The 23596-nt window shown below is 42.3% G+C and overlaps 1 protein-coding gene and 1 long non-coding RNA gene across 6 annotated transcripts in view; one reads left to right on the forward strand and one right to left on the reverse strand.

Moving 5' to 3' along the window:
* Nucleotides 1–22510, reverse strand: part of LOC143214635 (uncharacterized) — a 196843-nt gene extending 174333 nt beyond the window's left edge. Inside the window, exon 1 of the long non-coding RNA XR_013010188.1 lies at nucleotides 22123–22510. This is a non-coding gene — a long non-coding RNA (uncharacterized LOC143214635). The remainder of the gene's footprint in view (nucleotides 1–22122) is intronic.
* The window catches only part of Carpa (Carbonic anhydrase-related protein A), a 202960-nt gene that overhangs the window by 157471 nt on the left and 21893 nt on the right, over nucleotides 1–23596 (forward strand). For 4 of the 5 annotated variants that reach the window (XM_076435920.1, XM_076435918.1, XM_076435919.1 and 1 more), the window contains exon 5: nucleotides 19432–19527. The exons of the other annotated variant lie outside the window; for it this stretch is intronic. In XM_076435920.1, the coding sequence (XP_076292035.1) occupies nucleotides 19432–19527 (96 nt within the window). The remainder of the gene's footprint in view (nucleotides 1–19431; nucleotides 19528–23596) is intronic. 5 annotated transcript variants of the gene reach the window in all.

A 23596-nucleotide genomic window follows, 5' to 3' on the forward strand; every position in this document is an offset into this window, starting at 1 on the left:
TAGAGCTACTGAAAAAGGGAGTGAGATAGCTGGGGATAGAGAAAAACAGAGAGAAAGAAGTAAAGAGAGAAAGAGAGAGGAGTTGCCTCGGCGGCTTCTAAGCGAGAATCATTATTTTCTCCCGTCGCGCGTCGCCTCGGTTGCATCGACGCGGCTGAAATCGATTCGAGGTTAATCGAGCACATAATTCAGCGGCGACGCGCGGCCGAGCCGTACGTGTTTGCGCGGCCGAAATCCGCAGCCGCACGCGAGCAGGTGCGAGGCGCGACGTGCTGCAATCAGCGGCCGTGCTTGCGGCCCGGCAGCTGCATCCATTTTCGCCCAGTGTTCTTCTTTCACTGGCGTGTCCTACCCCCGCATCCTCCACCGTCCTCCTCACCCTCGTCCTCATCCTCCCCTCGCTATACACAACGTCCGGGTTCCCACCCTTTTTCCCCGGCGTTTTTAGGTGTATCAGCCCGTGGCCCGTCTAGGTGTAACTCTCCACCCCCTCTCTCTCTCTCTCTCTCTTTCTCTCTCGTACTCTCTATCTGACGAATGAACTCGCGAATAGCCGCGCCGGAATGATAAATCCCGAATGCTCGTTGTCCGCGCTAGTGGATGCCGGTATATCACGCCTGGATGCTCGTCTCCTGGACAGTGTTCGCCAGGGATCAATTCAACGTGTACTTACAATTCCGTGGCAATTTCTGTAACTATGTTTCATTCTTTGCGGCAAGGGATCGAGAGTGTTTCAGTAGAACAAGTCAACTAGTTCAACTGTAACGTGATTTTCAGTAGTGGAAGTCCACGAGGTCAACTATAACACAGTTTCCAGTAGTACAAGTGATTAGGTTCAATTATGACGTGGTTTTCAGTAGTACAAGTGAACGAGTTCATCTATAAACGTGGATTCCATTAGGACTATTCAACTAATTCAGCTACAGCTTTATTTTCAGTAGTACAGTTCGGCGACTTCACATCAAATTTCATTGTCAATAGTACAGTTTAACGACTTCGACTAAAGCTTGATTGTCAGTAGTACAAGTCAACGTGAAGCACCTAGAATAACAGATCAATGACATACAAACAGCATGCATAAATAATACGATGACCTCGCTGTCGTGAATCAATATGGTGTACGCAACCAACAATAAGTTAAGAAGCCCGTAGTAGTACAGGTGAACGTGCGTCGCGGTTGGAAAAAGATATAAAAAAAAACTTTTTTAAAAACAACGCTTATATTAAAATGCACTGATAAGGAGAAAATAATTTTTTTAGACATTTTAGTGACTATAAATAAAAGCGTGGAGCGCCCACGAAGGTTACGTCAATATAGTTTAGCGCTCCACGCTTTTATTTATAATCATTAATGTCTAAAAAAAATTATTTTCTCCTTTTTAGTGGCTTTTAATATAAGCGTGGTTTTTAAAAGTTTTTTTTTATATTCTATTTTTTAGTCTTTTTTAAATGGAACGCAAGACATGGAAATACGCGAGATAGAATGAGGGGATGACTCCGAGAGACGACGCGACGTCTCTTGATGGAGTCTGAAATTGTCCGAAATGGAACTGAATGAACGGAACATCACACTGACTAAGCTCCTTCGGTGCGAAATGGGTCAGTGGAGTGGGAACGCGTAGTGGAGTAGGGAGCGCTGGCGGGCGGAGTGGGGATCGCAGAACGCGATGACGTACTATCGAGCGTCGCGCGGCGAAGTGTGACGGTTAATGTTAAAATTTTTTTCTCCTGAACGCACAGTTCTTTTTTCAAATTTGTTTTTTAATATTGCATTGTTATCCAGTTCTGAGCTATGTTTAAAGTTTCAAGTCTCTAGCTCATCGGGATGCGGTTTAAAATTCGATTTCAAGATTTGACGCATACAACAACGACAACGACAACTCGGCAAGCTAATATAAGCGTGGTAAAAAGGATCGCGACGAAACAATTAGTTTCGAATTATCGAGTAGCTGTCGCAATAATCACAGGCACCGTTTCTAGTCGCGCGAACGAGCGTCGTCCATTTTCAGCGGTGGAAGTGAATAATTCCGGTGGAACAGATCAATCATATAACCGGCCCGGCACGTTTCATCCGACATGAATAAATATTACGCCATTAATTTTCTAACTGTATACATCATTGTTCGCAGTCAGTGTTAATATTCCCCGGCAGAGCGCGGAGTTAATAAATATTGAACCGTGAACAATTCGAGCATCGCGAGCCAATCCGACATCGCTAACTAGAAGTGTGGGAATACAAACGGCAAATATGAGAGGAACGTGGTCGGGCATAATCGTAGAACGGCGCGCGGCGGCGGGGTGCGGTTATCTTGAACGACCATTTTTGTCGTGTTCCGTCGTACACCTTTTATTATTCCTTTCTTTCGCGCCGTCTTACGTGTAATATATCACGCCGGCCAATTTTATGCACGAAATTGATTCAGATTATCCGGCCCGGGTATTACGTGGCGAAAGCTTGCACGGAATTTTGCTGTTAATCATTCCCGTCGTTAATTTTCCTACTGGCGGCTTCATTCCGGCGAAAAATATTGGACCTCTCCTTGCAGTCGGTTGCAAAAGTCTGGATGCACCTTTCAGTCTCTAAAAAAATCAATCCTTATGCCAGTTCCGTCGATTTGTACTTTTTAAATTATTTACAAATTTAGTTACCAATAGGAGAGCTCTCATTTTATGTACAGTTGTGTAAAACGTTCTGTAATATTGTAAGTAAAATTTTACATTAAAGTTATGCAAAAATTAAGTTAAAAAATCTTGAGATACTAACTATGATCTCATATTTACAAATTTCATTCGCTTCACTATATCCATAGTAATTTTACAAACATATATGATTTTAGCAAATGAACGCATCGATATTGGTAGAATAATCGAAAGCTTTCCATTCTCGTTTGCAATATTTATTTGTACTATACCAACTTTCGTGAGCGATTGTCCGTCCGTCCCTATTTCTCGCCGTGACAAATCGAGCCACTTTTTAACGAGTCTTCCGCCAATAAATCAATGCGTTGATGAGAGACGATCATCCGAATTGATGATGCACGCGATCGATACATCGACTGTCGTGTTGCTTGTGCTCGGACAGCGCGGTTTTTACGTCGGACACGCACCAACACGAGCTTTTTGGCCGAAGTATCGAGTAACCGCACTGGCAAATTTTCTGTCGATACTTTTCACGATATACTTTCATTTAACAGAATTCAACGACAATTTTCTTACAATTTCTACAATTTTTCTGTTATTATACAACAAAAACTCTGAGGTTTTCGCGCGATACTCGCGTGTCCTTGATAGAATACATTTAATAAAGGAATGATTTAAGAACGCCGGCAAATATTTCGAGTTCCCAGCTAATTTAATCTCGGTCTAAGTGGGCCACTATGCGTGCGCATAAGTGGAGTTTCGAAGCGTTCGTCAAGGGCAAAGTAATTCCACAGAAAGTTCGTTCCCTCGTTCGAATTATTTATTTAGCGGCACGCACAAGGCAATTGCGATAATTACGGTGGAAGTTTTCGTGCAATCGATACCGAATGAATTAGTCACGAGGTTCTTACGAATGCAACGAACGGCTAAAACCTGCGCCAGATAATTAACGTGGACGACATATCCGTTCGCAGAGCGGTGGATCACGGGCCCCGGTGCTCCGTCGCCGCTTAATTGGAAATAAAACTTTAATCCGCGCAAGGATCGCATTGATTCCCTGCGTAAACTGTCCCGTAATTTCCATTTTTATTTGACCCGTTCCGGCATGCATATCTGCCCGCAAATCGAACGCCGTTCGAATTCGAAAGAGAGAGAAAAAGCCAGCAGAGACGGAACCGCGTCCGCCGAATATTCTCGCTTCCCAAACCCGTCGACGCGACGCGCCGCGCCGGTGTAATAGAAATTTAAAAGCGAGCCTTTCTTTCGTGTCGAATATTTCTTCGCTCTGGCGAAATTCGCGATTGGGTCTGGTTTCACCTGCGTCACCTGAAGATGCCGATAGCGGCACCTGCCTGTTAAATAATTACATGTTAGAAACACGATGTGTTTTGTCCCATAGTTCTGGGGTAAGTGCCGTGCGGTTCCTCACAGTCCTCTTACCAAAAGGCATTGCCTTCCCCACTCCGTGGCCAGATCCTTCAGAACCACGTGTCGTTATTATTTAGCAATATGACGCACAGTGGGGTATTTGCCTGATTTCAGCGGTCAAAATTCAATTTTAAAAATTTTACATAAATTGTAAAATTTTTGTGGCTTGAGTTAGTTGTATGTCTGAGGAACAATCCCCCATCATTCATTTTCCCATTCATGTATCCATTAAGCACTGAAATTTGTCGGAAGTTGAAGTTTCGTTAACCCGCTTTCATTCCTCAACGAATTCACTTATTAGTAATTGTTACCTTATTTACCTACACTAACAGATTTTTATTTTGTAGAAGTTTTTTTAGCTAACATAAGTATAGGGTATACTTTTAAGAGAAATTCACTTTTGTACCATATACATGTTTGTAATTATTAATATTTAAAGATAACCAACGATGGGTCACTTTCTTGATGATTCTAAGACTTTGGTAATGATTTCGTTATACTTCCGGCTGCGTCCCGGTGTTCATTTCTGTGCCATTGTATTCTTTGAAGTTTCCTGATTAAGATGCAAGAAAAATTGGATCTGACTACGACTGCTTCCGTGTTTTATAGTTGATTTACGAAAAAATGGTCATCGTGGGCGCGCGAAAATCGCAGCATCTCTTCGTATTAACTTAAGTAAATACTAAATAATAATAATAAACACACAATATACACTAAAATAAGGAAACATTATACCCATGAAATTTAAATAATATAAAGGGTGGGGCAATAACAATGTCCACTTTGAATATTGCCGTTATTTGTAACAATATGAAAAAATGCTATGAACAAAATTTGCACGGTATAGAGGGGAACATGTGGGATAAACATTTTCTGCGTGGGTGGAGGCATAGAAGACATTTCAAGGTGACCTCGAATTTTTTAAATCAAAAGACCTACTTTTTGTATCATGAATCGATAGACTATTGAATTCTGAGTGAAAATGTATTGAGCTCCACATGTCTTAAATCTAATAGTTAACGAGATATTATCGAAATAATTTTCTTTCCTCTTTTGATAATATCTCGTTAACTATTAGGTTTAGGACATACGAAGGTCAACACTTTTATACTCTCGATCTATGGTATAAAAAAAAGGACATTCTGTTTAAAAAAATCAAGGTGACCTTGAAATCTCCTCTATGCCTCCACCCACGCAGAAAATGTTTGTGCCACAACATATCCCCCTCTGAACCGTGCAAATTTTGTCCATAACATTTTTCCATACTGTTATAAATAACGGAGACTATTCTTTGTAATAACTATTTTAAAGATATTTTAATTGTAAATGATTACACTTTTTGGTAGTGTACATTAAATAGACGAATAACGTTAAAATATTGATTATAACCTGCAGTACTTGATTGAAAAATAGCTAGAAACTTTACAATCTGATACGCTCCTCTTTATGGACAAATTTTGCATTCAAAACATCCGTTTCACTAAAAACGGTATACAGTACAAAAAGTAGAAATCTCAAGCTTTAAAATGGCTGTTTTTTCATCAAATTTGGATAAATTTTAGCAAAGTTACAGCAGTTTCAATATTGAGCGAATTTTAAACTAGCTGTGGCCGCTGAAATCGGGCAAATACCCCACTGTGCGATGTCGGGTCGCTTGCCTTTTTCTAAAGATCTCGCTTTCAATAGACAGTCAATGGTTCAATACCAATACCTGAGAGACCCTATGCGGGTCCTTAGTTTATTGCGTCTATGGCATTGGGGCTGTTTATTAGTTTCACGGCCACACACACTATAAATACCTCCCATAAATATGTCAAGGAACGAAACATGTGTTCGGCAGTTCTTCCCGAAACTCTCTTCAGCATACATAAATGCTAAACGACCTCCAATATTTTTTCCTCGGCTGCACCTTGATCAGCCCATTCGTCTCATCGAGCAGCATTTTAGTGAATAAATAAATGATGCCCTACGGAGAACGTAGTAGAAGCTAGCACACGAAGACGACGAACCTAATCCATAGTCTCGGTTCCCTTTTGCCATCCGTCTCCGCAGGAAGCTAAGAGATGGATAGAGAAAGAAGCCGATTGCCTTGGGGAGGGTTGTGTGCGGGGATGGTAGGCAAAAGGGATGGTGAGGGTCACGAAGAGAGAGAGAGAGATAGAGGAGAGGCGAAGGGTCTGTTTGAAAGCTCTACGCGGAGGACAAGGGGATTCCCAGAGCCACGGTGCTCGAGCGAGTCTGAACCATTACCGGCATGTTTGAGCGACGAGCCGCTTTGATGCCGAAAGCCTACTCGAGAAGGAGCTGATGGAGTGGCTCGAGTGCTCCTCGAATGGCCCATCCTTGTCCCCGCACCTGAACCGGATGTCCACACAGGCCTGTCGGAGTAGTTCACAAATTTATGGGCTGCACGGCTAAATTGGGCTCGCCTCGCACCTCGCATTATTGCCCATTAATTATTGATCATACCGCGCTGGTTAGCCGATGTCTCGGCGATGATGCTCGGTGCCCCGATCAATCGGATCCAAATCGTTTGATCATCCGGAGAAAAAGTATAGTAATTATATTCATTCGTTTCGGCGAATAATAGAGTGCATCTTATAGTCGGTTGCCGAAGTCTACAGGGTGTCTCAAAATTCCTTCAACATCCGGAAATGGGAGGTTCCTGAGATCATTTGAAGAAACATTTTCCTTTGCAAAAATGGCGTCCGCGGCTTTGTTAAGGATTCATCAAGGAAAAACACGGACCAATCGGAGCGCGACCTAGACGCGTGTTGGCACAGTCGGCCAATTGACAGTTGGCATACCGGGCCATTTTATGCAAAGGAAAATGTTGCCTCAAATGATCTCGGGAACCTCGCATTTCCGGATGTTGAAGGAATTTTGAAACATACATTATTTCTAGGTTATCGAAGTCATTGGTAAAAGACGGAAATGTTATTATTTACCAATCATACGATCGGTTCAACCATGACGTTCCAGGATGAGAAAAAGACTACGGTAATTAGAGTGATTAGCGGCGGCGAGAACGCCGCGGTGGATTTTCAACGATGAACGATACCGTGTGATCGATATTGTTTCGTGGTAACGAGGGACAATCTTGTCGAGGTGTTGCTCGTGCTTGGCAGCGCGGCACAAACAGTTGGTATTGGGAACAGAAATTGGTTTTGGTTAATTGCTCTTGAATGAAAGTGGAGATTAACATTGACAGACACCGTTGGCGCGTGATAATTGGCTTGCTAGCTTCGTCGGGAAGCGTGTATGCTGCGAGCACTATGAAAAACACTTGTGATTAGAGAGGAATGGGACTGTTTGGACTGAACGATCGTTGTATACATTATAGACTATCTTGAGACTCTGAAAATGTCTAATTAATACTAATACATTCAGTACCGAAATAAAAATGTACCTAAAGCAAAAATGAATGAATTTTCACTGCGAGGAACACGTCCGAAAATCAATGATCGTATCAAAGACGACTTTCGTGGAAAGATGATCGAAAGGGCTCGTGCCTGTTTCGATAATTGGATCACGTCTGGATGGAATCGTCCGTTCTAATTCGTAATCGCGACCAGAATCGATCGGCGGTGGCCGGTTCCAGTTTTATGGCCGGTCGAATGAAATTAATTCACCGCGATATTAGATGCGCGCCGAATTTCGCGTGAGCGGTCGGCATCAAACCGAATTTCGTTTGCGTTATACCGCCGCTGCGCCGCACCGTCTAATTTAACGATCCCATTCTTTTACGAGGTTGATCTGCTGTGGTTCGTATAGCTTGCGGTATGTAAATAACATTTATGGGGAATCACGTACCGCGTATTCCCGCGTTTCCGGCTGGCATCGGGGGAAACAAAAACGGGTCGCAGTTCGACGTGACCGCAGTCGACGATCAAAGATCAAGCACTAAACTATTAAACGATTTTGCGTGGTCTGCCTGACAAAGTTTATGCCATTTTCTCCGGCCGACCGATAGATAGATTTTTCGCGCGGCCCACTGTCCGCCGAATTAGCTTTAACCTTTTATCGTGGATCGACCGATACAACACAGATGGAGGATAATAAAAATGATCCGTCCAAAATACGAAGAAAACACAAGCGTAAACTGACAAATGGTCAAAAAATTATCAAACTGAAATGAAGAAAATGAAAAATACAACGGCATGAAAAAGCGATTTTGTCAGTTTTTTGTGTGCACTGTGTTGGTTTTTTTTCGGCAGTGTTCCCAAGTATTTTCGGAGGTAGGCCGTCGGGACGTCGTCGACGACGGTTTTCGTACGAAAATGGGTTTCAATTCGGATTTTCACGTCGCAGGGGGATGAATGTATATCGGGTGTACCTTGGACGAAATGCGAGAGGACTCGGTCGAATTCGAAAGTCGGTTCTTTCGGGCACGCAAGTAGGTCAAAGAACTTGAGCCAGGCCGGCTGTGTGTATGGTCGGGCGCGAATGAAAAGCTTCCACGGCTATTCTCGAGGAAATTCCATCAGACACACGAAATCCACGGCTCAAGATGCTACGAGGAACGCGAGTTCGTCTTGGATTCTACTCCTTTGAAGCTGTCTGGCCGAATGTATCGTCCTCTTTCATCGAATTAAATCATTCGATGTGCTTCACAATGGAGGCTCAGCCTGTATCATGCAATCCGGAGTCCTACGAGGATTAAACAATTTTCAATTTCCATATCCAAGTATTCGACGAAAGTTCCAAATCATTCGTGCAAAGTCTCAACATTTTAGGAGTAATCATTTATCATTATCCATGGGATATAATAGGTACACTCCGAGTAACAAAAGGGACTTTGAATTAAAATCTATCTTGTTCGGATTGGCACGGGTCCAAGAGAACACCGGTTTTCTAGTCCTTTCATCGCTATGTTTCACTGTTGAAAGCAGAGAAAGAAGCCTTTCTTCGGACTGAGGACTAAAATCAGGACTAAATGAAGTTTACTCTGCGAGCAACAAAATTGTGGAAGCGATCGTTTTATATTTTTACTACATTCTAATCCATCCTCGTCAGCAGAGTATCATACTCGAACACGGTTCGATTTCCGATCGGATCATTTCTCCATTGGAATCATAACGAAGGAAGAAGTTATGTCAGCGGAACGTACAGGTAGTTAGCAGTGTTCCGGAGTCGGTCGGCAAAATCTAGGATGTCCAATCGATCGGTTAATTCTAGCACCAGTCAAAATAGATCAATTGCTATGGAAATCAGTGCTGTAGGATCCTAAGGACCCTTTTGATGGGCGCAGGTATTCGTGAGAATCCTGGTATGCCCCTCTAATGGTCAAACAGCGAGCGAAGGGATTCGAGTACTGTTATTATGGCACCAGGGAGGACACAAATTAACAGGCATACTTGGTTTAATTTCAGCCCAAAGTTAGTCCATGCTGTGTGACCAATCGCTTGAAATCATTAAAATGATGCCTGAACGCATTCAGATCCCGAGAAATTCCCTTCCTCTGCCGTTCAAACAGTCATACTATCGCTTCAATTCACTCGTTTCACTACCATTCAAAACATTCGGTATAACAACATTTCAATACAAACCAGTAGATAAATGCAGAAACCTTGTTCGATATTATTTAAGCAGATCATCATTCCTGATTTAATTATTACAAAATTATAATACATATAGTACATTTGAATACTTCGAAATCCGATATCTTAGTATATCAATTAAATTAATCGCAGCAGATTAATATTAGTAATTAACTAAACATCGTTTCAAAGCCCGCAGAACGATTGATCGTTTTTAAGGGACAATTCCGCGCTAAATTACTATAATTGAGCGGAATAGTGAAACGCGTTGTGAATTAATGTAACGAGCGATATGCGAGCCAGCAATTTCGTAACGCGCGATCCTAATTCGCGAACACGGTTTTGCAGTAACAATTTCAGCGATTTCTAGTCATCCAGAGATTTTCCATAAAATACCGTTTATCGATGGTCGATTTCGGACTTCTTTGCAACCCGGTGATTCCGATCGCACGTTCGGTTACAATCGGACGACAGTTATATTATTGGCGGCGTACATGACGGAAAGATTAAACCGTGAAGTTGAATTACAGAGAGACGCACCATTGAAATCAGAATACTCTCGATAGCACGCTCGCGTACGATAATGCATATTGCGATGATAAATTGCTCCCGCACCTTTACACACGCGTATAGGTACGCGCGTACACATCGAATGCCTTTCTACAAACCGTTGATTACTCGACAAACCATTCGGCGAGGCGCGCGGCGTTGGGCATCATGGTCGCGCGATGCTCATTACTCGCGAGTAGATTGGGAAGTATTGCGCGTAATTTATGCGGGATAGTAGATCGAGCGTCCCCGATTTCGAGACCCACAATTTGCTTGCTCAAAATTTTTCCTCCACTTTTTGCCGGCTGTTTTATCGGAGCTGTGAACCGTGCGAGCATCCCAGTTTTTAACCGACTTCGAAAATTCAATTCGATCTGTATGTACCTTTTTTTCGCTCTTTTTCTATGTATGTTCATCGATTACGCCGGGATGGATGGACCAATCAGGACGAAACCTTTTGCATCTTGTAGAGTATGTCTCCCGATTGGTACCTTGAAAACAAATTTTACATTTTTTCATTCTCTGCGGTTTTTATTGCAATTAACCAAAAAGACCGAAAAACCATCCTACGGTGTTCTGCAAATTCTGCTCGTTCCACTAAAAAGTGTGAAATAAAAAAATTTTATTAAAAAAAATTGAACCGACTTCGAAAAAACGCACTAAAAAGTACGAAATAATTTCCATTTAATTTATGTGAATACACACGAACTTAAATGCTATACAATCTTTACGGAGGCGGCGCAAAATTGAAAATTTTCCAAATGACAGATGTTGCTGATTATGATTTCATTGGAATATGATGAACTTGGAAAGCAGTAGGTGGAAAGAGAAGATACATTAATATGTGAAAGCATGTAGAAGAATTTAAGGATTTTCGTAATTTCCAGTGTCGAAAATTCTCAATTTTGCGCCGCCTCCGAAAATATTGTATTGTATTTAAGTTCGTCTGTATTCACATAAATTAAATGGAAATTATTTCATACTTTTCAGTGCATTTTTTTTATTTTAATTAATTACGAGCGGGTCGTGCAGCTTTATGCAAATCCAAATTCATTGGGATTTAGCATCAATTAGACCGTTTGATAAGATGATTGTTGGGAATATTTGATAAGACAATTTCCTCCTTTTTTCTTCTAACTGCTTAAACTATGTAGAACTTGTTTCTAAAACTTGATACAAAAATCGTAACAACATCGGAAAAAGTCGTTTACTAAAACTTACTGACGAAACGCACTGTGGATAATTCTACTTGAAAAATTTCCCAGCGCGTCCGTTCGATGTTTTAAAAACTATTCAACAAACCGACTTGGTTTGTCGTAGACAAAGGTGAAAAAACAAATCCGAGCGTTCTCCAGTTGATAGCCTTTTAACACTGACCGGAAGTAAGAGTGGCACTCCTGACAACAGACAATCGCAACGCGACGAGAGTCGTTCAACTATAAACGACCACTACAATTACGGAAACGCGGGCCGGTTTCCCTCTATCTCTATCTCTCGTGTTCTCTTTCTCACTCTCTTTCGCTCGCTCTCTCTCTCTCACACACACACGCACACACACACACACGCACACTTTCCCCGACTGGTTAACGCTCAACGCGGAATAATTAAGCAAATTCGCGCCGCCATTTCGGATTTAACTTCTTCCAGCGGGCGCGTGCGAAATTCCAGTTTTACATGGTCCCGGCGTTCCGGCAAGAATTACGGAGCCAGAAACGTTGCATCTACCAGAGCTGTAAGAACTCCGGTGTTCAATCTCGACTTTTAGTAATCCGAACAATTCGAACCTTAAGGCGGTAGGATACCTTCAGATTGTAACCAGCAAATAACTAGAATCTTACTAGAAAAATGGGTCGAAAATATGGGTCTGCGCCCAGACGTTGTTTGACCTTATTTGAGCAAATTTTGGGCTGGGTGGGGGCTCATTTTAAAGAGGAAGGTTAGATGCAGTGCGCTCTTCTCATGATTTTAACGAGATTATGTTTATATCTAATAATATGAGGGCCCAAAGTAGAGAAAAATCTAGGAAAAAACCCGCAGATTTGAATGCATTTTTCTGTTTCCGAAAGACTCTTTGACTGCTATGATGACCAGAGCGCGCTGCGTTGAACCTTCCCCTTTAGAATGAGCCCTCACCCAGCCCAAAATTTGCTCAAATAAGGACAATAAAACGTCAGGGCGCAAACCCATTTTTTCGATCCAAAATCTAGTAAGATTCTAGTTATTTGCTAGTTACAATCTGACGGTATCCTAGCCCCTTAAAATGGATCAAACGCTGAAACAGTTCGGATAACTGTAATTGTAAACCGTCCCTCATTTTTCCAACTGAAATATTCCCTGAACTTATAAAATTCAGTTTCAAAGATCAGAATTCAAAGTTCGCACTGCCAGAAATAATACGTTCCAGTTTGAACTAGTTCGACTTCTCGGATCGACGACGTTCGACTCGCGATCGACCGAATAACAGTTCTGTACACCATCTTCGGAGGATTAACCTGTTTTTGCGACAGACTCGCTTTTTCGGCTAGATTCGTCGCGTGATCGATCGATCGATGTAGCCTCTGTGTTCTCGTAAAAATGGCTGTTAGCTCGAACGTGAGTGCTTAAAAGGAATGAAATTGGGGCGAGGACAATTCGACGCTTTTTAGTCGAGGTTTTGCCATAGATGTAATACTAAAGATTCTGCAAATGCCTATAAACGAAAACCGATTTCAGTTAGTTTCCCTAAATTTGCAGAAGTCGATACAATTTCCAATCTTCATTACAAAGCAAGGTCTTCCCGTTCCGATAAAAACAGCCATCGAAAATATAAATTTGCCTAAAGAATGTGGAGAACGATAACAAAATAATTCAATGAAAGAATCAATATTTCCTCGTTTCTACGCTGGTCGTTTCGGGTCGCGGATTAAATTCGCACAGGGTGCGAGAGCGAAGCATCGCGAGTATCGAGAAACTTATCCAATTAACGTTGCGGCTATTTTTTCCGAAATAAAATTATGCTCGACGGAACTCCGTGCGAACGAGGAAATCCCAATGGGCACACCTACACGGCCATCTACATATTAATGTACACGCACCTCGACGCCCGGCTCTCATTGTCGCGTCTCCGGTAGATGCATAGGTGCACTCGCGCCGCCGCCGCGCCAGTGCACGGTGCACGGTGCACGGCGCACACTGCACTCGTGCGTTAATATAGCTGCTAGCCGGAGAGGGTGGCGCGGGATTACAGCTGTATATCTATCACTCGCTGGAATACAGCATTGTGCCAGAAATCCTGATGGCATGCCCATAGGCCGCAAGGAACGTCGTGACGCGCCGCCTACGACGCTCGAATTATCCTTCAAACACCGCGAGCTTCCTGGCGGAGGCTGATGGCTTTTCGCCATGCAACACGCCCCGTAGCCTGCCATCAATATTTATTACCTCAGATTGTTTAAACATGGCTCTCTCTCTCTCTCTCTCTCTCTCTCTCTCTCCCCCACCCCACGGTATAGTAAGTGAATATTGAAACTGGATCAATTTTAATGGAAATAATTTCTTATTTCATTGAATATTTATTCGATAGCGACGAATAACGTCTTGTTCGTTACTCTTATCCGAATAAAATTTTCGTTCGTCCCTTTCGTGCAAGAAGCGCAAAAGCGACTGGGGTTTACAGTGTGCCCGAAAGGGCAGAGTCCACAAACGTGGTGTCAAACAGCCCCATGACAGGGGGGTTAAAGTTCGATCGAAGGAGCCGACGGTGTCCCGTCGACCGGGTGCGAATCACCTGTTTTTCCGTAGTGCAGGTTTGGGGCAACATCGATCGAATCGGGCACGGTCCGCCAGCAGGCTGACATCGAGATTCGTTATCGTCTCGGAACAAGATTTCGCCGGGGCATCGGAGGTAAGCCGGGGGTTGTCTGAAATTCGCCACGTCTCGGAAATTCAGGATTCAGGCTGGGTACGTGAAGTGCAGACTCGGTGGGGTGGTTCATCCTCTCCCGCTCTCTCAAACCACCCGTCTCCGACCCCCGCGTACACCTACTCTTCCGAGTATCTTCGCCCGGTGAACCATCCGATCTTCTCGCGCCATCCTCGGCCTACAGCCCTTGTGCTTTACCCGCTACTTTGCCCTCCACTAGAGCATAATCACCGGGGCTGAAACACCGCTGGAAATCCGCAAGCACAGCCCCCGCCGCGGAATGCATTAAGGACCGCTTGAAACACTTCCCTTGATCACTTTGAAAGGAAAAGTGCCCGGCGAAATTACGAGTGTACGCGCCGCCACCCCCGCGATCCATGTGCCACTATTATCCTCGACTCTTCTCGGTCAGCAGATCTAGGAACTACGATCCGATCGAGGAAAATGGAATTTCAAGGTTGCTGTGATATGACATTTGCAGAAACAGAAGTAAAGATTAAGAAAATGAAACGAAAGTATAAAAAAAGAATAAATTGACCGCAGTTTAACCCGATTTAGGTAATTGAAAATTTTACGATTTCCAAGATGACACGTACATACCGTAGAAAGTGTGGGTTTCTTCCGAGTTCGGACGCATAAAGCGAACTTTTTCGTTCACCGTGACGTTTTATTTGGCGCTCGGAGTGGTTCGTTAAAATTTGATTGTTCATTATTAGCACCGGTGTAAAATTACGCGGTGCTCGATATCAATAAATTAGCCGCGCCGCAGGACGTTCTAAATTGCATTTACTATTTCCCTGCAGGGCATTAAACATAGAACGACTTTCGTAATCGCAGTTGTACTAGGATTCGATTACACGGCTACCTAAAATTTAATTAAATCCACACACACACTTCGGGGTCTACGCTTTCCGGTACCATTTCACAGTGATGGAAAATTATAAAATTCAATTTATACCCCGCGGCGGCGCGGCGGCGAGGAGGAGACTATTTTCACCGTGTGTTTTAATCGACGTGCACTAAAATGCTCTTCACTGAACAGTCGTTTCTAACACAATATCAATTAAAACATCTTTGAAACGATTTTTAAAACGCTGTTTAATATATAACGCTGCGAAATAATATACAGTGATGTCTCTATTGACGCAAAAGCCTCGGGGGATTCGGTTGCGTCGATCGTAGACGGGTAGCTATTTTTTGAGCTTCAAAGGCCGAGCCGAACGTAGAGAAGGACAGCGCGTGTAAAGCGAGACATGTGCCGGGCCGGCGACTGCGACTTTCCGCGTCTCTTTCTTTCCCATACGCTGTCCTTCCTTGCGCCCGAAACGTTCATCGTCAATTAAACCACTAAATACAGTTGAAATTATATCGTGTTTGGTCTTCTTTTTAATCAGAAAAATGCCACGAATATATTCATGAAAGTTTCAAAAAAAAATAAGTAATAACAAAAACGATTAAATATTGGTGTTACACTGTGAGGACGCACGGGCCTTTGAACTGTGCTGGCGACTGCGACAATACCTGAGCCGAGATCAAATTACTACAGTGGAGGGGATATTTTTTTGCGTCAAGCGTGTACATCCTTTTTGCGCCAATAGAGACATTACTATACTACACTTCGACTGTTTACAAACTGTCACATATTATAGTAATCCTTAGCGTAATGACTACACTGCGGATCTTTATACAAAATAAAAAATGTGCGCATTGATTGCAGGACACAGGAGCCAAATAAAAATTGTTATTCTTCTTTTAATTATCCTACTAAGTTGAAACTAATACATTGATGTCCTTAAATATTTTCAACACGTCCACTGCTTTAAATTGTACGTGCCCATTTTAGTCATAAATGCATAAAATCGCAGTAATGACTATCAAACCCGAAATAAATAAGAATAACAGACCAGTACAAACTTGCTGCAGAAACAAGGGCTCGATTTCTCGACGCTCCACCGCGAAAAGTAAAACAGCGAACGCAAATTCAGGTCGAATACAAGGTAGCCAGTTATTGGCACAAGGGCTAACAGTGAACACGAGGGCTAGCAACCCCTTAGGGCGGCACCCTGCACTTAATCTTCCATCCATCTCCTCGCGACTGGGCTGACAGCGACTTCGACCAGCAGAAGCTAGCAGAAGTCCGCATTTCCTTCGCGCGGCGAAAAACGGAAGGATAATTCCGTGGGGGTTGACGGCAGCCTCGACGTCGCGTCGCCTTGAAGGGTTAGGGGTGAAAAGGGGTGGAGGAACACGTCCGTGTAGGATGCGGGGAATCTTCCAAGTAGCGTCAGAGTCCTACTTTGATCAGGCGCAGTGGATTTACGCTCATCCTCGGCAATCTGCCGTGTCTATCTCTCTCTTTCTGGCTTTACCATCCTGGCCACTCCCGGTTACACCCTCTTCGTTGCACCTGTTCGACGTCGCGTTGCAACAGCCCTCGCGACGGCGTCTTTGAACCACGACTCGTCGCGTCGTAGGCATTTCAACAAGCCCGGAGCATTGACGGAAGTGCCCTGGCAATGCCGTTACCGGTGGAAAGAGAGGAACAGAGAGAGAGAGAGAGAGAGAGACTTCGTCATCGAAAGAATCCTGGGTCAAAAGTTACCTTCTCGTTTTCCTATGCCTTTTATCTTAACGTGGTTAAACGGAGACGTCGATTCTGCCGCTCATTTGTCAAATCGATTCCACTCCACCGTCTCTACCAGATAAAAACTCGCGGAACTAGTTCTTTAAAATACAATAATTACTGTTTGAATGTCTATCATAATGTACACGCTATTTCCAGAGTGTTGAGGCTTTATTTGCCGACACGTTCCTTCGTTTTATTCCGACGAGATTTGTTTATTCGATTTCTTCGAAAAAGGTTCGTTTCGCCACACTACATTCGGTCCACGGCTTATTTAAAAATTCTAACCGAGTACCCGAGTTACCGGATTGCGCCGGCGAAACACGAAATAAGAACGAAAGACGAATTGCTTCGCTTTGAAGATGCGAGATATACAGAGGCTAGTTGGAATTTATGACGACGAATGCGGCCGGGTGCTTTCGAAGGGGATAGAGGCGAATCGAAAGGATTTAGGGAAACGTGAATGCGACGATAAGTTCCATGAATTCGTGAATGTATCTTGCATAGTCGCCGAATGTCCGACTATCGCGGAAAGCCTCAATTATCGCTGAGCTCCGGATCTTTCTGCAAAATACAAATTGTCTGCCGCGGTCGCAACGCACAGAACCTACCTAAACATTTATTTTCCTAACAGTTCTCTGAAGATAATATTAATATAACAGCTTCTATAAATTTTCTCCTTAAATATTTTTACTCCCTCGTATCTCCTCATTTTTATAATAAACGCGTAAAATATGCAATCTATTTATCGCTGTAAAACAACAATTTACCAGAATAGAGCTCGAAAAGCTGTTTATCGATTATTCACTGAATCAAGGCAAAAATTTCAATTGATAACAAAGAATCTAAAGTGTATGGAAATTCTAATAATGTTTCAGGATGGTTCTTGATTTCTACAGCGGCTCTTGCGTTTTTCTTTTTCTGTTCGTTTCACCAGATATAAAGCATCAAGATTCTTTTACCCATGTTCGCGTAAAGAAATTCTATGGAGGAAAAAACAACAAGCGTCGAGTTTTCGTTTTACGAGGGAAAAAATACGGTTTCAAGAATGCATAGAAGAATCCTTATCGATCCTCCTTGCCTATAGGACGCGAACCAGGCAAAGCTTCGTGTCTTCGTTTTATCGAAATAAAGTTCTTAATAAGGGATCGCGGTATATTGCATAAAAAATAACGACCGACGGAATGTCCTCGAAGAATTTTCATTATTATCGACGTAAAACACGATGAACCGATCGCGGAACCTCACATTAATGTACATGCACGCGTGGATTTTTATTTAGTTACTTGCGATCACGTGAAATTTAATATTCCACCCGATTCCGGGCACGTTTATTAAAACATGCCAACGATGTTTACATTCGGTTAAATTGAAATTAATATCAGGTCCTTTTCACGTGGCATTACGAAGATAGTTGCTTTCGATGTTTTGTTGATTGCACAAATTGAAATTCAGAGATCTATTACAAATTAGATCAAATTGGGTCAGATTTTGATTAAAAAGAAAATTCCTTTTTCCAAATCTGCCTACACACGTAGATCAATTGTTGACACATTTTAGTGTCTTTATCGCAATAACCATTGTACAAAAATGTTTCCGTACTAATAATATAATGTTCAACGGCAATTAAAGTATACCTATTTCTACCGAAACCAGTCAAAATGACTGGTCTTTAGAAAAAATGCTTAGGTATGTACAGTGGGTAACGAAAGTATTCGAACGGCCGTTAAAACAAAATAACTTTTTTATAATTGTGCCAAACGACCCGATTTTTATAATCAATTAAAAGATTGGTTTACAAAAATTATAATTTACAAGGTTACGTGCAAAATTAAAAAAGGCACTTTTTAGAACCTTTTTATTTGGGACCTCAATAAAAATTTAAAGTATATCCTTTGCAGATCTATGTTAGTTGTATGCTGAAAATATGTATCATTGTATGTTCATACAGTGTAATTTTATTATTATTATAGCATAATAAAGAGTACAGTTAACAAATAACATAGGTAGTGATTCGAAATTTTATTTTAATTCTCAGAGAGTGAAACACTATGGTATACAGAATGAGAAGAATAACTGTGAAGTACCAGTCAAAATGACGGGTATTGGTATAAGTAGCCATGATACAAAATTATTTTGATTCTGTATAAATGAAACAAAACTAAAATTCATTATATTACACATTCAGTTATCGTTGTAAAAGTCATCGCATGATTGCGAAAAAAAGATGTAACATGAAGTTTCAGAATGAAAGTGTAAAACTAGTCATTTTGACTCGCGTGGTAGATCCAGTGTTAAATCAACCAAGATTGAAATTCCGTGGAATCGGAGGATCCGTGGCGATAGAAACGCAAGCTGGGAGCATGCTAGTGGTACCCGCGTCTCAAGAATTAACTGACATGATCTACGGGATGATCGGGGCCATTGAGCACGGGCCCCTTTCAAATCTGTCGACGATTAATTCATTCGAAAGCGGCAACACGCACGAAACGGTGCCGGCGGGGAGCACAATTTCGGGAAGACGATCCGCTGGGTATTATATATCGTCGTGCACAAAGCGTCCGCCCCCTTTTCACCCTTCTGGTTCACCCCCCTGATTTCGCCCCCTCCATCCCGGTCGGTGGCCGGAATTCGTTCGTGCGAAGACGAAATTTGTCGACGTAATTACGCGGCGGGAAATACGAGCATGACGGGGGCGACGCGATTACACGTAGAAATAATTCCAGGCTGTGTCTGATGTTCTGTTGCAGATACAAGTGTTCGGCTTCAACGCGGAATTGTATCACAACATGAGCGAGGCGCGGCACAAGAGTCAGGGTCTGGTCGCGATCTCGTTAATGGTCCAGGTAAGCCAACGAAATTGCTTTTCCACCTGCGCCAAGTATTTCAGGGCTACTTTCCAGCCCTTTGAGTTGTTACGATTGCACGTTCCAACCGCGAGATCCGGTTGCGGTTCTCTGCAACTTTGTACAATCGCCTGTGGAAGTGATCCAGCGAACAAGCTTGCCGAACGTGTCAGTTTTTTTTCTCGGGGGTTGCATCGATCATGGAACAAAATTTGAATAATATATAGAATACAGAGTTGTAATTTATTGGATCATTTTCGTGGGATAACGTGGCTTGAATTCATTCGAGTACGAGGTTCTTGACGCCACTGCAGCTTCGTTTGATCGTGTTAAAGGCAACTGTACTTTACAGAGCAATTCTGAATAGTCTTTCGACGACTCCGACTTCGAGGTTGAATAATCATTTCTTGTCTCGAACGGTGGAATGCTCTTTAAGATTCTCGTGTATTTATAAGGCTGTTTTGGATGGCGAAGCATGCAACGGGAAGTTTTCAATGGAAATTGCGTCGGTGGAAGATAACGATTCGCTTTTCGAAGCGAACCTTGTCTCGTCTGGTAACTACGGTTTTTAGATAGAATTTATATAATTATAAATATAATAGAATAGAATAGGAGGAACACATTATAACGTACGTTTTAAATCACCTAACGAAATTCCTATCTTCCCATGATGTTTTTCTTTATTTTCGTTTCACGGTCGCGCCATGCGCCACCCGGCTAAAAGACCGTGAAGGGAAGGAAACCGGAAGACGCCGAACGGACGCCACCTTCGGAACTTGGAAATTTATTCCGAAAGTAAACACCGTGCACCGTTACAAAACCTATTGCATGTTTTATGAAGGCGAAATCTCTGTCGCGTGACGTCGATGGTTTTTCACCTGTTCCGGGCGCCCCGGTTTTTCGCCGCGGTTTGTTTGTTTCGCGTCGTTAATTTCGCGGCCCGCAGAGAGTGATTTTGGTTAATGATTCGGAAACGATCAAGGAAGACGCTTACGCCGACAAAAGACGCCCTTCTCCGCTCGGCGCACATTCGTTTTTGCGTCGTTAGTGACTCGAAAGCTGTTTTCAGACTGAGGACTATATTATTCTTTCTAATCTTTATTCAAGCTCGTGTACCATTTTCTGAAATGTTTAAAATTATGCATGGCTTTTAGATTTTTTTCTGCGGCAAACCGCTTTAAGAATCTTGAGGGTGCGATTTAAACGAACGAGATAATAATGAAGCAATTTTAAAGACAGCTACAGTGGCCGAAATTTCTATAAAGTCATCTTCATTTTCATAGCTATTCTAAAAATATCAACCTTTTTACGTTTGTTTAAATTTTTTTGGTGTGGTGCAGAACACAAGTGCGAAGTTTCTATAAAGTCACTCTATATTCTGAGCGGAGAACTACGGAAAATTGCAAAGTTCTAAAAGTATTAGTTTTAGAACTCATAGAAATCCTGTTTATTATAATTTGATTCACGTATGTGTATTAAAATGCCGAAAGGAAAGTATTAACAAGTAAACAAAAAGCATCAATCGATGCTTATAAAGATATGGGCTTCTCTAATCGCGCAATTGCTAAGAAAATTAATCGGGCATACATTGTGATTAATAATTATATCAATTTACGTGAAAATTGCGGAAAGAATCATTTTATAGGTGGTAGTAAAAAATTGTCAGACAACATTCATTAATAATGAGGTCTGCGGCTAAGGAAAGGAAAAATGCAGCACAATCTCGAGCTGAATTGCAGCTCCTAGTAACAACAAGACGTGTGCAACAACTTTTTAATTCTTCTGGGCAATTTGTGTGGACAAAAATGCAACGTAAACCAAGGCCTTAAAGAAGTGCATAAACAGGCCTGTTCTTGATTACGCACGGGCACACATGTCCTGGACGAAATAGTGGGACTCTGTCATTTTTTCAGATGAGAAATAATTTAATTTGGATGGACCTGACGGCTGTAAATATTATTGGCGCGATCTGAGAAATGAGAAAAGTGTGACAATGAGTCGTAACTTTGGCGGTGGTTCCCTAATGATATGGGTTGCGTTCAAAGTCGACAAATAAACTCCAATGTGTTACATAAATCAGAAAATGAATTCGGAAAATTATACAGATTTAATACCCTTTACAGAAAATATTGAAGATGAAAAATTTTTATATATCAGCATGATAATGCTGCAGTACACGCGTCGAAGCACACAAGCAATGGCTTCATGCAAGAAATATCCATATTTTGCCATGGCCTACTTGTTCCCCCGATATAAACCCTATTGAAAATCTTTGGGGTGTAATTGCGCGACAAGTTTATAAAAACTGCAAACAATACAACTCCATTAGCGAACTAAGGGATACGGTGAATGAAGCGTGGACGTCTGTTAGAACAGAAACGCTAGAAAAGTTAGTATCGTCAATTCCCAATCGAATTTCTAGTATAATTTTAAAAAATGGTGGTTACACTAAATATTAAAATAGAAATAATAAACGAACAATTGTTAATTTCAACTTTATCCGTGTAAAACGAAAATGACATTATAGAAATGTCGCAGTTTGATCCGTGTAAAATTATATTTTTGTTTTCTTTTATCAATAAATGTTATACTTACGTTTCGATGACGGTGTGTATGCTTTCTTTATGCAATCCCGAAATGCTACCAAATACAAATTTTTCATTGGTTTGGTATAATTATAAGAATTCGTTACAAAACACAGAGACTTTGTAGAAATTTCGGTGAGTGTATTTTCCAAGGCGACCAGTTAAAGCGCTGCTCGAAGAGAAGAATGGAGCTCTCAACCAATCGGAAGCTTCTATCGCGGACCGACTTGACGGAGCAGCAACTAAAACTGGAGGATACTGCTCGCGCTAGCGCAGTGGAGAGCGCGCCGCGGGGCACCGGACGAATTAATTAACAGGGCTCCGTGGCTGGAATAAATTAACAAACGAAGCTGCCGTGGTAAATTATCGAACCAATGGGGTCGTGCGTACCCGCTACGATAAATTAACGAATGCGAACGCGCGGGTGGCGGCCGCCCGGTAAAAGCCCGAATGAAGAATTCCGGATGATCCCAAAGCGGCGGCAACGCGCGTCGCGTCACGCCCGTTCCTATGGACCTTTAACAGGTGCTCGATCTCTCCTCGTTGCGGGAGCGGATCGTAAAAGTGTGTCGCGGCGGAGGGCCCCTGTTGACGGCTGTAATTCAAACGGATTATACCCCCGGGATGTCTGAGGGATGAGATCCAAATGAGTTGGTAGCTCGCTGTCGCCGCTCGAACAATCTGGGACCTAAATGAGCTTCTGGTTATATTCACGAGACGCATCCTATGTCCCTTCAACGAGCCCCCTCTGCACGTAATTGTCCTGTTTCTGCTACCTGCTTGCGGCTGATTTGCCTTACTTCTTTAGTTAATTGCAAATCTCCAGTATTTTTACGATTACGCGGAGATTTAAATAATCATCGCCACTTTCATATGCATTCACACGTTTCTCATCGATTGCTTTCTTTCATCGTCTCCTACATTTTACTTTGTTGTCCTTTGTTCTTGGTTTTGCCACAAAAACATTGGGAAGCATCGGTGCTCAAAAATCGAGAAGAACAACGACCTATTGCTTTCCGAGGGTTGATATTGAATTATCGTTGAATTTTGTTTGTTCAAAGGGAAATATTCCCTGAAAGCCTTTTCGTTTCGTTCGGAAGCAGAAATTCGGTTGCCGATACAATTAAATTTCGCACAGTTTCCGACGATGTATTGAGCACGTTCGATGGCCGAGTAGATTTTTATACTTAATTTGCAGTTGAAAATAAAATATTCTACTTCCTACGGTTTGATGAAATTCGGCACGGGTGGTGGGGAGTGAAAAACGTTTTCGCTGTAGAAGAACAGTTTTTAAAATGGAATATAAATCAAATCCAGTCGTATGGCCGTCGATAGCTTCTGGACCCACAGAGTGAGAGAGAGTGAGAGAGAGGATTGCGCAGCTGACGCTTTATTGAAATTTTTTAAAATTCGTAACAGATGAAAATGAAAAAGGAAATGGGACAAAATTGGTGCTCGAAATACGTCGACACATATCGCTGAAA

Source organism: Lasioglossum baleicum, chromosome 12 (assembly GCF_051020765.1).
Source record: "Lasioglossum baleicum chromosome 12, iyLasBale1, whole genome shotgun sequence".
Lineage (NCBI taxonomy): Eukaryota > Metazoa > Arthropoda > Insecta > Hymenoptera > Halictidae > Lasioglossum > Lasioglossum baleicum.